Source organism: Podarcis melisellensis (genome assembly GCF_964234715.1).
Source record: "Podarcis melisellensis genome assembly, chromosome: 6".
NCBI lineage: Eukaryota > Metazoa > Chordata > Lepidosauria > Squamata > Lacertidae > Podarcis > Podarcis melisellensis.
The window spans coordinates 726653-739181 of NC_138538.1; the positions used below are offsets into that span (position 1 = coordinate 726653).

At 55.2% G+C, this 12529-nt stretch overlaps 1 protein-coding gene across 2 annotated transcripts; it reads left to right on the plus strand.

The window, feature by feature from the left end:
* On the plus strand, positions 1-11497 carry LOC309373084 (uncharacterized protein). 2 transcript variants are annotated; one of them, XM_081917306.1, is made up of 8 exons: positions 4373-4399; positions 4601-4702; positions 5428-6888; positions 7199-7325; positions 8605-8691; positions 9423-9495; positions 9616-9705; positions 10812-11497. In XM_081917306.1, exons 4-8 carry the CDS (start codon positions 7299-7301, stop codon positions 11012-11014), a joined length of 480 nt encoding a protein of 159 aa, XP_081773432.1. In that variant the 5' UTR covers positions 4373-4399; positions 4601-4702; positions 5428-6888; positions 7199-7298; the 3' UTR covers positions 11015-11497. The 2 variants fall into 2 exon arrangements, with proteins under 2 accessions (XP_081773431.1, XP_081773432.1); XM_081917305.1 differs by lacking the exons at positions 7199-7325; positions 8605-8691; positions 9423-9495; positions 9616-9705; positions 10812-11497 and adding exons at positions 1-687; positions 1946-2108 and having other exon boundaries at positions 4343-4399; positions 5428-7122.
* The last annotated feature ends 1032 nt before the right edge of the window (positions 11498-12529 follow it).

Here is a 12529-nt window from a genome sequence, read left to right on the forward strand (position 1 = left end):
TTGCCTTGTGGCGTTCCTCCCCTCGCCCAGTGATGCCCCCCTCTGTGTAACCCCAGGGCGTGTAGGACTCTGCTTCCATGTCCTCGTCCACCCAAGGCACATGCAACCGGGTCGGGGGGGGGAGCTTTCCTTCCGGCTCAGGGTCCCCCCCCCGCGTGCGCTTTAGAAGCCCTTCAGGCGCGTTGGCTCTCCTGCGCCGTCCTTCTACTGGGATCTCCTCGGGGCAGCGACACCGGCACTTTCGTAGCCGGACGGTGCCCGGGAATGCGCTGGGTTCAAGCGGACACTTTCTCCTCGTCCCGCCCTTCGCGGGTGGGGTGTGCTGGGTTGTCCCCTCTAGCCCCGTCCCAACCTCTCCAGGCCGGGGAGCCTTTGCGCCCGTCCGAGCGGACGGAAGGGAGACCGGGAACGGAAAGGCCTCTCGCGCGCGCTCTCCTCCCGCCCTGGAGGCCGTCGGGATTCGGGATTTCGCAACCGGCGGCACCGGGAGGAGGAGGAGGAGGCTCCCGGGAGTTTGGAAGCGCCGCCTGCTGGGTCCTGGGGCGGATGCGCCGCTCCGGAGTGACGCTCCTCCGGGAAGCGCCCCGACGGGCGGGGAAAAGGGCCGGGAAGTCGCCGCCGCCGCCACCCCGCCATCCTCCTGGTGCCCCTCGACGGAGGGACCTTCCCGGGCGCCGCCTTAAGCGGGTGCGTTACTCTTCTTCATATCCGGAGAGAAGGCAAATGGATCCGGCAGGGAGCCAAGCGGCGGACCCGCTCCTCCTCCGGCGGCGAACAGCTGCCTGCCGAGCCTGCCGACGGGAGAGCAGCGCGGCGAGGGGGGCTTGGCACGCGGAGATGGACGGGGCGAGCGCCCTGCCTGCCTGCCTGGCTGCGTCTTGTGCGCTCCGCCCCAGAGCGGCATTAGGGGCGGTGAACGGGGTCCGGGAGCTGCCGGCCTGGGCTGGAGCACGTGGGGTAGTGGGGAAGGGGCTCGCTCCCTCACCTCCCCCCCCCAGTGCAAGGAAAGGAAACTGGCTGCCTGGTGCCAAGTCCAGAGGGCATCCCCCACCTCTCCAGAGGGGCTTCTACCCCCGCCCTGCCTGGAAATGACTGAAACTCCTGCTTGCAAAGCATTGGGTCTACTATGACTCATTCCCCCCAAAGCAAGCAAAGATTCTAGTCCTCATTATTCTGAGTAAAGGGGCGAAGCAACGGGAACATAAAACGCTGCCTTGTAGCAAGTCAGTCCTTTGTCTAATGACTGGCAGTGGGGGGTGGCAGGCAGGGGTCCCCCCCCCCGCCCTCCCTGGAGATGCCGCCATTGGGGGTTGAGTCCCAGGCCGCCTGCAAGCAGAGATGGATGCTTTGCAACTGAGCTGTGCTGGCCAATGGCCCCTGCCCTCCTCATCCGCTGCTGACAAAAACAGGATGCTGCACTGAAGGGGGCGACTTCCTTCTCTCCCCCCCCTTCTGATTATCCCATCCATGGTGCTTAATCCATGGCGCCTGATTCACACGTGCACTTGTGAACCCTCTCAGCCTTCTTTCTATATTTTATTTAGCTGGTAAAGTCTGTACAATGCTCAGTTGGAAAAGAAAAGCTCAAAGCAGTTCACAAGAAAATGATCAAATTATCAATAGGGGAGGGGGGACAAAAAACAAAAAAATAAAACTTTTAGAAAGTTAAAGCAGCCATAGACTAAAAACAGATGAACACCCACATCAGCGGTCTAAGGACCTTGAGTTCCCAGATGCCACATTCAGGCACAATTCGTTTGTTTGTTTGTTTGTTTTGTTTTGTAGAACACCCTGATTAGGTAGAAATCCCCATAATCCACAAATGAAGTATTGAAATAAATGTTTGTCAATACAGGGAGGAGAGCCGGGGGTCTTAACTGCATAGGAAATTTGTGCCAGGGGACAGCTAAGAGGGTCTTGCTAGAAAAGCTGTTTTGTTTTGCAGGAGAATCGTCTTACTGTGGCGACTGCTCCAAAGTGGGAGGGGGCACAGAAGACCAGCCCCCAGCGGGACATCTCTCCAGCCGTCCAGTTGCTGTGGGACTCCGTGCCGGCGAGACATGTCAGCCCCGCAGATCCTGGTCACTGTCTGCGAAGATGGGGCAGCGGTAGGTTTCCTGGGGCCTCTGGTCTGTTGTAAATAAAAATATGCCCTTTTCCCTTATGGGGTATCCAAGAGCCCATATAGAGTCCTTAAGTAGGTTCCCTATTGGTAGGAGAAAATAACAGAGGCCAACCAGAGAATATTGAGAAGCAAAGCAGCTAGTAAGCCTGATCTTTATTAAGCTGTTGCAACAGGGTGCTCTCCTCACACACTCGAGAGGAGGAGGACCCCAAAAAATGCTGTGCAAGGGCTTATAAAGACTTTTGAAATTCCCATTCTGTAGATCAAGACCACCCCCAGAAACATTATGCATTCATCACAGAAGGGGTGTAACCTAAGACCACCCCTCAGATACACCCCACCTTTCCTGGGGAGCCTGACCATTCTTTTGTAGTGGTAAAATACTTATTTCCTGGGCCAGGTCACAGGCTCACACCTTGTATCTTAAATGTGTCCTTAAGACAGGATTTGTGAGGAAAGAGACAATGGGGAGACTTTTCCATTTTGACCATGCAGAGAAACATTTGCTCAGTTTAGGAATCAAAATGGTTCCAGGTTGGCTTTCCTGTGCTGATATATGTACATGTGGTTATGAACGTTGCCATATATCTAAGACCATTAAATTCCTACCACAGGTCCTTCTAGCCCTCAGGAAGGAGCTGCGGTGGGCTTGCCTCAGAACTGTGGGGTGAGGCTGGCCGCTTGCTCTGCCAAGACACTAAATCAGAGGTTGCCTGTTGCCAAAGACCCCAAACTATAAATGGTAGAGTTGGAAGGGACCCCAAGGGTCATTTAGTCCCACCCCCTGCAATGCAGGAATCTCAACTAAAGCATCCATGTGAGGCGGCCCTCCACCTTCTGCTGAAAAACCTTGTTATGGAAATTAAGGGGGAGGGGCACATCTTTAAAGTTGTTAAATGTTACAAATATTATGCCTGAATGTATCCTTTCCACTTGACAGCTCAGGGAAGATACCTAGCTTTAACAATCGTATAAAATCAACTCCTTTGCCAGTTTCCTCCATTTCAACGCTATTATTTTGCCTTTGGAAAAATGACTCTTTTCCCTGCCACCTCCCCAAGCGTGAAAACATGTAGACACACCTCCTACCCCAGGAAGTGCCCAGAGGTGACAATTGCTGGGCTGGTTGTTGGCCAAGGAAAGCCTGATCCCATCCCCAGACTTGCCAAGGGGTCCAGACATGCAAAGGAAGTTCTCTTGTACTTGGAGTGGTGGGACTTCAGAGGTGTTTGCCTATGGTAATCTTATACCTGAGTCTTGCCCTGCCATGTCTGCTTATGCTCATCCTGTACCAAGGACTTGTCTGGACATGTTTGCCAAGGTAAAACTAGTGTAACCCCTGTCTACTCCTCCCCTTTTGTGACATGTCAGTGATGTAGCAATGATGCTGTACAAACTGTATTCTGGGATATGGTGGGAAACTTTTAAAAGTCCTTGTCGCCCCATCCTCGGGGTTCAAAATTCCTTCTTGAACCGGTTGCGCAATAAACTTTGGTCTACAGCTATTTGCTCCAGTTGGTGGCTGGAATCCTTCCTTTATTCTGCAGGGACCCAAGGGCTCTGCCCGACCAGCTGGGGGACTGAGCAGCCTCACACCTAGATTTTTCCGTAACAGCCTCCAAGGAAGGAGAGTCCGCCACCTTCCAAGGGAGTCCATTCCACTGTCAAACAGCTCTTGCCATCTTCCTAATGCTTAACATGAATCTCCTTTCATGCATTTGAATTGGTCGGTTCAAGTCCTGCCCTCGGGAACAGGAGAAAACAAGCCAGCTCCATCTTCCATGGGACAAAATACTCATGGAAACTCCAGGAGGGGAGAGGGCTGCTCTTGTGCTCAAGTCCTGCTGGCAGGTGACCCCTTGGTTTGGCCACTGTATGAGAACGGAAGGGCCAAGGTCCCAGCCTGGAGAGAGGGAAAGCACCTGGCAGGCAGGCAGGCCGGCAGGATGGTGCTCAGGACCACGACTGAGCACCCCCTGGCCTTCAGCCTGCCTCTTTCCAGCTCAGCCCCTCTCATAAGCTCCTTAGCCGCTGGCGGCAATCACTTTCTCGTGTTAATAGGATCATGGCGGATCAGGGAGTCTGCCTCCACGCAGGGAGCGGGCGCAGGGCACCCGCGTCTGGGGCAGCACCTCTGGGCAGGGGAGCTCTCTTTGGGGTGGGGAGGTGGCAACTCAGCATCTGTGCCCCATTCCCTCCTCTCTTTCCCCATTGCAGCCCCAGTCGGACCGAGACGCCGCAGACGACGGCGCAGGGGTCTCCAGCCCAGTGGCGGTGAGTGATGGGGCCAGAAAGGGGTCAGGTGCTTCTGGGGAGAAGACAGGGGACTCTGCGTGGGGCTGGTGGAGATCCTCAAGAAGGGGGACTATTGGATTAAGACAATGAAATCCATAAAGGCAACACAGTCAAAACATGCAGAAAACTTAAGAAAGGAGCCTCAGTGGGGAGACTGAGAGAGGGTCTTTCTCCTTGCAGCTGGAGCCCCTGGAGAAGGAGTGGCTGCAGGCGGCAGCCGGGGGCCACGTGGCCACCCTCAGTCACCTGCTCCAGCAGGACCCCACCCTCGCCTCCAAGAAGGTAAGATCGCCCAGCGGCTGGGCCCCTCGGAGCCGGTGCCCGACTTGGCCAGCCCAGGCTGGTTCCAAGGGAGGGGGAGCCCAGCGAGAGAGCAAGACATGAGGCCGGCCGGCTCTCCCTGCCTGGGAGAGTCCAGAGGCCTGCAAGGAAGAGGCAGGACTGCCCTGGGCATCCAGCATCGCATCCCTCTGCCACGGAAGGCCTGCTGCTAGATTGGGGGGGATGGGGGTGCCGAGGCGGATTTAGGGGCGGGGCTGGTGCACATCCTGGGTGCATGGTGTGTGTCCTGGGGGCATGGCGCACCGCCCATAAGGGTGTGGCATGCATCTTGGGGGTGTGGTTCCCCCCATAGGGGCATGGCACCCAGCGTGGGTAGGGAAGCAGCCGCAATGGCACCCCGCCAGGATCGTGCTGCCTGGGCGGTGCGCTCCGTCCGCACACCTCTTCCTCCGCCAGTGCCCCTGCTCTGGGTGCTGAGCCCGGGGGGGGGGCGCTGCAGGGCATTGTAACTCCGCCGTAATGAATTGAGCAGAAGGGAAGAGGCAGGGGTCAGGGGTCAATGGGTTTGGGCCTTGCACAGGGCACTGCTGCAATTGGAAAGACCCCAGTCCGCCTCTAGGGTCGCCCTGTATCTGAAGGGGCTCCCTCGCGCTTGCCACCCTCCCCATGCTGACTTGAGCCGCTCTTTTCTCTCCCTCCCGTGACGCTCCGGCTGCTGCTTCCAGGATTTCACCTCGGTGAGTATGAACGCTGTCCTTGATCTTGCACTCTGGGGCTCAAACCCTCAAGGGGCGCCCGGCTGGCTGTCTTGCCCCATGCAAGGCCGTTCTTTTAAAATGAGATTCAGACAAACACAAGTGAGTGAGAAGATTAAAGATTTTGTTCTAAACAGCAAGCATTGCATACATTACCAAGCAAGCACTTTGATCTGCCACTGGAAGGCCCTCAAGAAGTGGCGAAGGGACTCCCCCAGGTAGCCTCAGTTTGGGTCTACGATCGATCAGTCCGTGCAGGAGCTTCTAATACCTCTACCCAAACCTTCCGATTTATAGAGAGCTAACCTGTTAGCCCGCATGAATTGCCCGACTGCCTACATGCTACCAGCTATGTACAGATTATTCATTAGCCACCTCTCTCAATGCCTTACTTTCTTCAAACAATGTCTAACATCAGAAGAAGGTACTCAGCAATATCACTTCCTTCCCTTCTTACAGATTAGGGCACTAAAAGGCAGTTCTTCAGCCATCAAAGAGCTGGACAAGAGACAGAGAGGGGAAGCAAAGAGAGGCAGGAAGGGAACCATGTTAAAGCGCTATCTCCTCCAAATACAATTATCTTCCGGGTAGATTGCCCTGGGAGAAGAGGATGCTGGACCAGGTGGGCCACTGGTCTGATCCTGCAGCCTCTTCTCATGTTCTTCTTTGGGAGCCCAAGACTTCTTGGGGGGCTGAGCCCACGGAAACGGAGCTTCAGAAAGAAGCAGCCGCAGTCAAACAAACCCCTGTGCTGCAAAGAGAACGTCAGCAATGTTATGGTCTGAAGGAATTCTATAAAAGATTGTTTATTGCATATGTACATGGTCATCGTGTTGCCTAGACATTGCTGGCGGTCCTGGATCTGCCAGCCAGCCCTCCCTCACCTGGAGAGTGCAGAATCGGGTCAGTTGCCCCCCAGCCACCATGTCTCACCTGGTCAGGAAGGGGGCCGAGGCCGGGGGGCCTTCTGCTCTGCAAAGGGTTCAGCACCAGATTGGCTGCTAGAAAGACCCATGGGGGGGTGAGCCTGGCAGACAGGGCCCCGTTCAGGCAGGTGCTCCCACTTGGAATGGGGTCTCCATTGCAGACGGGGGGGCGCTTTGTGCTTTAATTCTAAGCCGTGTGGCTCCCGGCAGGGTCATGTTGGGCCTCCACATCTTCCTCCTCTTGGGGTCCTTTGTGGGAGGGGGGACCCAAGTCCCCTTGCGATGTTTCTGCCCCCCACCCTCCTGGTGCCACCTCCCAGCCATCTGGGGGCGGGATCCCTACTGCTGCCCCGGATGCATGAGTGCCAGCTGTGGGTGTGACACTCTGCACATGTTCAGAGGGCTTCAGGATGCACCGCGTGGCTCTAACGCTCCCTTCTCTCTGTTTCCCTCCCCCATTGCCAAATCTGCCGCCTGGCCCTTCTCCTCCCGCGCTGCTCAGGGGGTAAGTCTAGACCCAAGTGGGTCAGGTCGTCTTGGCGTAGCTCGGGGGGGGGTCCCTGGGGGTCCCTTCTGCCTCAGGCAGCCTGTCCTCCTGATGGGCACTGTCTCTGAGACCCAGCGCCAATGCCACCCGCCTGCCTGGCACACTGCCCCTCTTTCTGTTTGGGGTGCTCTCTGCTTGTGACCCCCCACACCCTACAGCCTCCCACCGTCTGTGTTGGGGGGGGAGGTTCTCCCTGGGTGGGGATGTTAATGACTCTGTTTCTCTCCCACGGTTGCTGCTGCTGCTGCTGCTGCCTGACCTGACACAGTTCGTAAGTATTTGGTCCCAACTACTAATTTCCTCCCCTTACCCCTAAATGCCCCCTTCTCCTCCCCAGAATCCTTCATCTCACATTGCGGAGTTAAACTATGGAACTCCCTCCCACTGGATTAAGTGTAGGCCACCCACCGATATGGCACAAAGTGACATGCATGCATCATTTTATTTGCATTGCACCTTTCCATAGTTAGAACTGTGCTCAAGACGGCTTATGGGGGGACGGGGACAGAAATACAAACATGGCAGAAGTAGTCATGAACAAAAAATAAAATATCAAAAAGTGCACAACCAAGTTAAACAATCTTCACATAAATCGTAATATCTAAAATAAAGATACAAAACAGCAACTGTCCCCCAGCAGAAAAACCCCAAGCCCAGCCCAGCCCAGCTTTTGCAGTTGGAGTCAGTCCAGGCCCCCGAAAAGGCCTGCAAGGCAGGGAGCTGCTCTTCCGGGTCTCCCAGCCAAAATTCACGGAGGGCCAGAGGGCTTTCAAGGGCTCCTAGGCAGGGGGGCTCTGCAGGAGGGGGGCACTGCTTGTGGGGTTCCCCGACTGGCCCCTGTGCTGCGTTCCAAAGGCAAAGGAAGGATTGGACCCTGATTAATAAAATACACACCAGGCTTGGCCAGCAAGACTCTGGCAGGAAGGGCCAATAGCCACTCCTTCGTCCAAAAGAGCTCTTACACAGCGTTTGTAAGAACCAATCAGATTTCCTCTGAGCATTTCAAAAAATTACCACTGGGACAAAGTCAGATCAGAGGAATCCTTTTAACTACAAAGAACTAATTTGAGCATGCGTACATAAAACAGGAAACAAGGAGGAATGCATTTAGCAAACCCCGGGGGTCATAAACAGGCAGTAAACAGGAGAGGAAGAACAGGCAAGGAAAGATAGTATTTACCATCTCCTTGTGAACTCTCTTCCCGGCCCTTGAGATCTACCTAAAGATTGACAAAATCTACATCAAAGCTACCTCCTTATCTTATGTGAAGCAACTGGTCTGTGTTTCAGAATGCTTACACATGCCTGTCAGGCAGAGAAAATGGGCAGAGATGCAGAGGCTGGTGGGATTTGATCAGAAATTATTGTCAATGACTCAAGCCCAGTCAAGCAATGCTTTCATCTCTGACCCAATGTCTTGCTCCATTTTTCATAATTCCTCATAGCAGTCCCACCTGACCCCCCACACCCCTGCTTGGCTCCTGTGAGAAGAGGGTCCCGGGGCCTGATCCAGAGGCTCTTCTGAGGCTTCCCATTGCGACTGGGAATGTGAAGCAAGCTTCTGCCTTTCCTGTTCCTGGGAGGTTCAGAGGGGGGCTCCTTTTTTCTTGCTGGGAGGGGGGAGGAAGAGAGGAAGGCTCCCCCCCTGGTGACCCCCCTGCTCTCTCCCCCCAGACAGCCCTCCACTGGGCAGCAAAGCACGGCAAGGAGGAGCTGGTGACCCTCCTCCTGGGGGCCGGGGCCGACGTCAACGTGCGAGCGGTGAGTCCCTTGCAGGGCTGGGAGAAGGGGGCTGCGCAGCAAGGCGGGCTCCCCCCCCCCGGAATCCTGGGGAGAGAGGAGGTGTTGGGGGTGCCCCTAAATGGCCCCTTTTTTCTCCTCCCATGCTGACCCCTCTGCATGGAGCATGTGAGTAGACAAGGGCACCACCATAGGTGTGTTTTTTTTTGGGGGGGGGTCCTGAACCATCCAGGGCAGGAATCGCAGCTTCAGAGTGGAGCTGCTTCCCTTAACATGGGGGTCCAAGTGGGAGCAGGGTGGGGGGCACAACAGTTGCGCAACCAGTTGCACAAACCCAGCCAGATGGGCAGGGTATAATATTATTATTTTTATTATTAATTTTAATTATTTTATTTATTATTTTATCTATCTATCCATCCTTCCTTTTCCTCCACCCTCCTGCCCCTTTTCTCCTGGAACACACACAGGGGGTGAGTATTCAGATGTGCTGGACCTGTGGGTGCATCGCTTTGGGGGTGGGCAAGGCCCCCCAGGGCAGAGGCTGCTGGAGGGTTGCTGGAGACCCCAGGGGTGGGAGGGTTTGGGTGGCAGGTGGGGCGCCCCCCCACTCCCCATAAAATAGCGGGTCTCCGTGCTGTGTGCAGGCATCTTGGTGCCAGAGGGCGAGGGGGCACCGGGCAAAGCGGGTTTTTCTGGTGGTTTCAGAGTCGGGTGCTTCAGAGCCTGTTCTTCCTCCTTCTGCCCCCAACCAGGGCTACACCCCCCTGCACATTGCCGCCCTACACGGCCACCGGCAGCTGATGGAGTTGCTCATCTGGACCCACGGTGAGAAAGACATGCTCCCCCCCCATCATCCACACCCCTCCCTCCCTGCCAAAGGGGTCAGCCCTCCTCGGGGCTGCTTCTTCCTCCCCGATGGCCCCTCAGCTCCCTGTTGCCCCACAGGTGCCAACCAGGACCTCCGGGATTACAGCGGCCGCCTGGCCAAGCACTACCTCTGCGTGGAGACCCCGGAGGGAGCCCCCACCCCACCCCGTAAGAACAGCACACCCCCCCCCCCTTCTGGCCTTTGCATGTGCCTCCACAGGGAGGGCAGGTTCAGGACGGGCCAAAGGAAGTCCTTCGCCATGGAGCGCCTGGTTAGACTGCGGAACTCCCTGCAACAGGAAGCAGGGATGGCCAGTGACCTGGATGGCTCTGAAAGAGGGTGGGGCATATTCACAGAGGAGCAGACCGTGATGCTCCTGCTTCCCAGCTTCCGGAAACTATAGGAGGGGAGAGTGTGGCTCTTGGGTTCGGATCCTGCTTGTTGCCTTCCCGCTGGGGCATCTGACAGTCAGGCTCTGCAAATGTTCTTAATAATAATAATAATATTTTTTTTATTTATACCCCGCCCTTCCCGGTTCAAAAGCCAGGCTCAGGGCGGCTAACAACAAATTTAAAACACTTTATTATAAAAGCAGCATAAAATACAGTATAAAAACATGAATAACAATGAAAATCAAAAATCAATTAGGTAATCCCCAGGGCTAGCTGGCTGAACTGGTCCTACTTGGGCCAGCGAGGAGACCAGGGGAGAATTAGCTGTGGGATCCAGAGTGAGTAATCTTCATAAAAAGGAGAGGGGGAGGGAAGGAAGGGGAATAAAAGATCAGGCTAAGTTCAAGTTGAAAGCCAGGCGGAATAGCTCTGTCTTACAGGCCCTGCGGAAGGAGGTTAAATCCTGCAGGGCCCTGGTCTCCTGGGACAGAGCATGAGACCACCAGGTTGGAGCCATCACTGAGAAGGCCCTGGCCCTGCTGGAGGATAGTCTGACTTCCTTAGGGCCTGGGACCACTAAACTATGGTTATTCATGGACCTTAAGGTCCTCCATGGGGCAGACCAGGAGAGGCGGTCCCATAGATATGTGGGGAGAGGTCCCTTTCTGCTCCTTGTTTGCATGTGGGAAAGGGGAAAGGGGGAGGGACCCTAAAGGGGACTCGCTTGCAGCCCCCTTCGCAGAGCTTCTAGGTTGTCTGGCGGAAGGACCTGTGGGGAGAGGGAAGGGACGTGGGGCTGGACTAGATGACCCTTGGCGGTCCCTTCCAACTCTGCCATCTGTGTAAGCGTGCCCCCCGGGGGTCTGCTGGTGTCTCCCCAGAGCTGAGCCCGATCCGGGGGGAGCGCAGCAGGAACCGGAAGCTGGCCTGCCTCCTCCTGCCCAGGACCCTCCACCCAGTGCAGAGGAGATGGGGCTCAGCCAATGACCTGGCGGAAGAGGAGGAGGAAGAGGAGCCCCAGGAGACCCCCCAGCAGCTGGCGCCCCCAGGCAGCTACCGGGCCGTGCGCAAGTTCTCTCGCTAGACAGACAGAGGCCCCTGGACTCGACCAGCCTCTCTCTCAGGGAGAGGCAGTGATGGCGCAGTGGTTAGAGCATTGGAGCAGGACCTGGGAGAGACCAGGGTTCCAGTTATTCCACAGTGACATTGGGGGCCAGTCGCTGCCTCTCAGCCCAGCCTACCTCACAGGGCTGTTGTGAGGGGGAAAGGGGGGGGGAATGATGCCGGGCACCTTGAGCGCCGGGCAGAAAATGTTGGGCTATAAATGGAGCAAATGTTTTGAATAACGTTTTATATACATTACAGCCGATAGGTGAAGAATCAGAAGCACTCGTTCTCTCTCTCTCTATCTCTTTCTCTCTCTCTTTCTTCTTCTTCCTTTGTATTTGTTTTTATTTAATCAGTTTGTTTACCTTTTGTATTCTAAAAAGATATTTTATAGTTGGTATTCATCTTTGTATATCTCCTTTCAAGCTTTAATAAAAATATATTGGGGGGAAAGAGAAAAGGGTGGAGTATGAATGCAGCAGATAAATAAATGAAACCAGCCCCTGCCCCCTTCCTGAGCTGGGGAAGCCTTAAACTTCGCCCCCCGCCCAGTTCCCTGTGTCTTGTTCCAGGCTCTCCAATAGAGGAGGGACTCCAGGCCTCAGGGCAACATATCCAGCATTTGGTTTCCTTGGAATGAACATCAGCGGAGTCTGGTGTCTTTGGGATATACTTAGAGGTGGTATTACTTACACATATATACAGCCTGAGCGTAGGATGGAGGGGTCACAGCATCAACATCCTGCTAGGAGATCTTGCTTTTCAATTATTATTAATTATTATTAATACTATTTGTACCCCGCCCATTTGGCTGGGTCTCCCCAGCCACTCTGGGCGGCTTCCACAAAGACCAAAAATACACTAAGATGTCACACATTAAAACCTTCCCTGAACAGGGCTGCCTTAAGATGTCTTCTGAATGTCAGGTAGTTGTTTAGCATTTTGACATCTGATGGGAGGGAGTTCCACAGGGTGGGCGCTACCACCAAGAAGGCCCTCTGCCTGGTTCCCTGTAGCTTTGCTTCTCGCAATGAGGGAACCGCCAGAAGGCCCTCGGAGCTGGATCCGGTGGAGATGCTCCTTCAGAACCGAGGCCCTTTAGGGCTTTAAAGGTCAGCACCAACACTTTGAATTGTGCTCAGAAACGTACTGGGAGCCAACGTAGGTCTTTCAAGACTGGTGTTATGTGGTCTCGGTGGCCACTCCCAGTCACCAGTCTGGCTGCCGGATTCTGGATTAGTTGTAGTTTCCGAGTCACCTTCAAAGGTAGCCCCACGTAGAGCGCATGGCAGTAGTCCAAGCAGGAGATAACCAGAGCATGCACCACTCTGGCCAGACAGTCTGCGGGCAGGAAGGGTCTCATCCTGCGTAGTCTCAGCTTTGGCTCCAGCACAGAGCAAGCAGGTCTCTGGGTCTCCAGCTCAGCTCTTGCACAACTCTCAGGGTCTTGTTCTCCTACCTGGCAGCTAGGTGGGGGGGGGGCTGGAGGAAA

What these genes read in the sequence shown, in the direction of transcription:
- LOC309373084 (XM_081917305.1), top strand. Translation starts at nt 265, where the DNA reads ATGCGCTGGGTTCAAGCGGACACTTTCTCCTCGTCCCGCCCTTCGCGG. An exon ending in GGGTCTCCAGCCCAGTGGCG is followed by an intron (nt 4,400 to 4,600) that starts GTGAGTGATGGG and finishes TTCTCCTTGCAG; the next exon opens with CTGGAGCCCCTGGAGAAGGA. An exon ending in CCACCCTCGCCTCCAAGAAG is followed by an intron (nt 4,703 to 5,427) that starts GTAAGATCGCCC and finishes TGCTGCTTCCAG; the next exon opens with GATTTCACCTCGGTGAGTAT.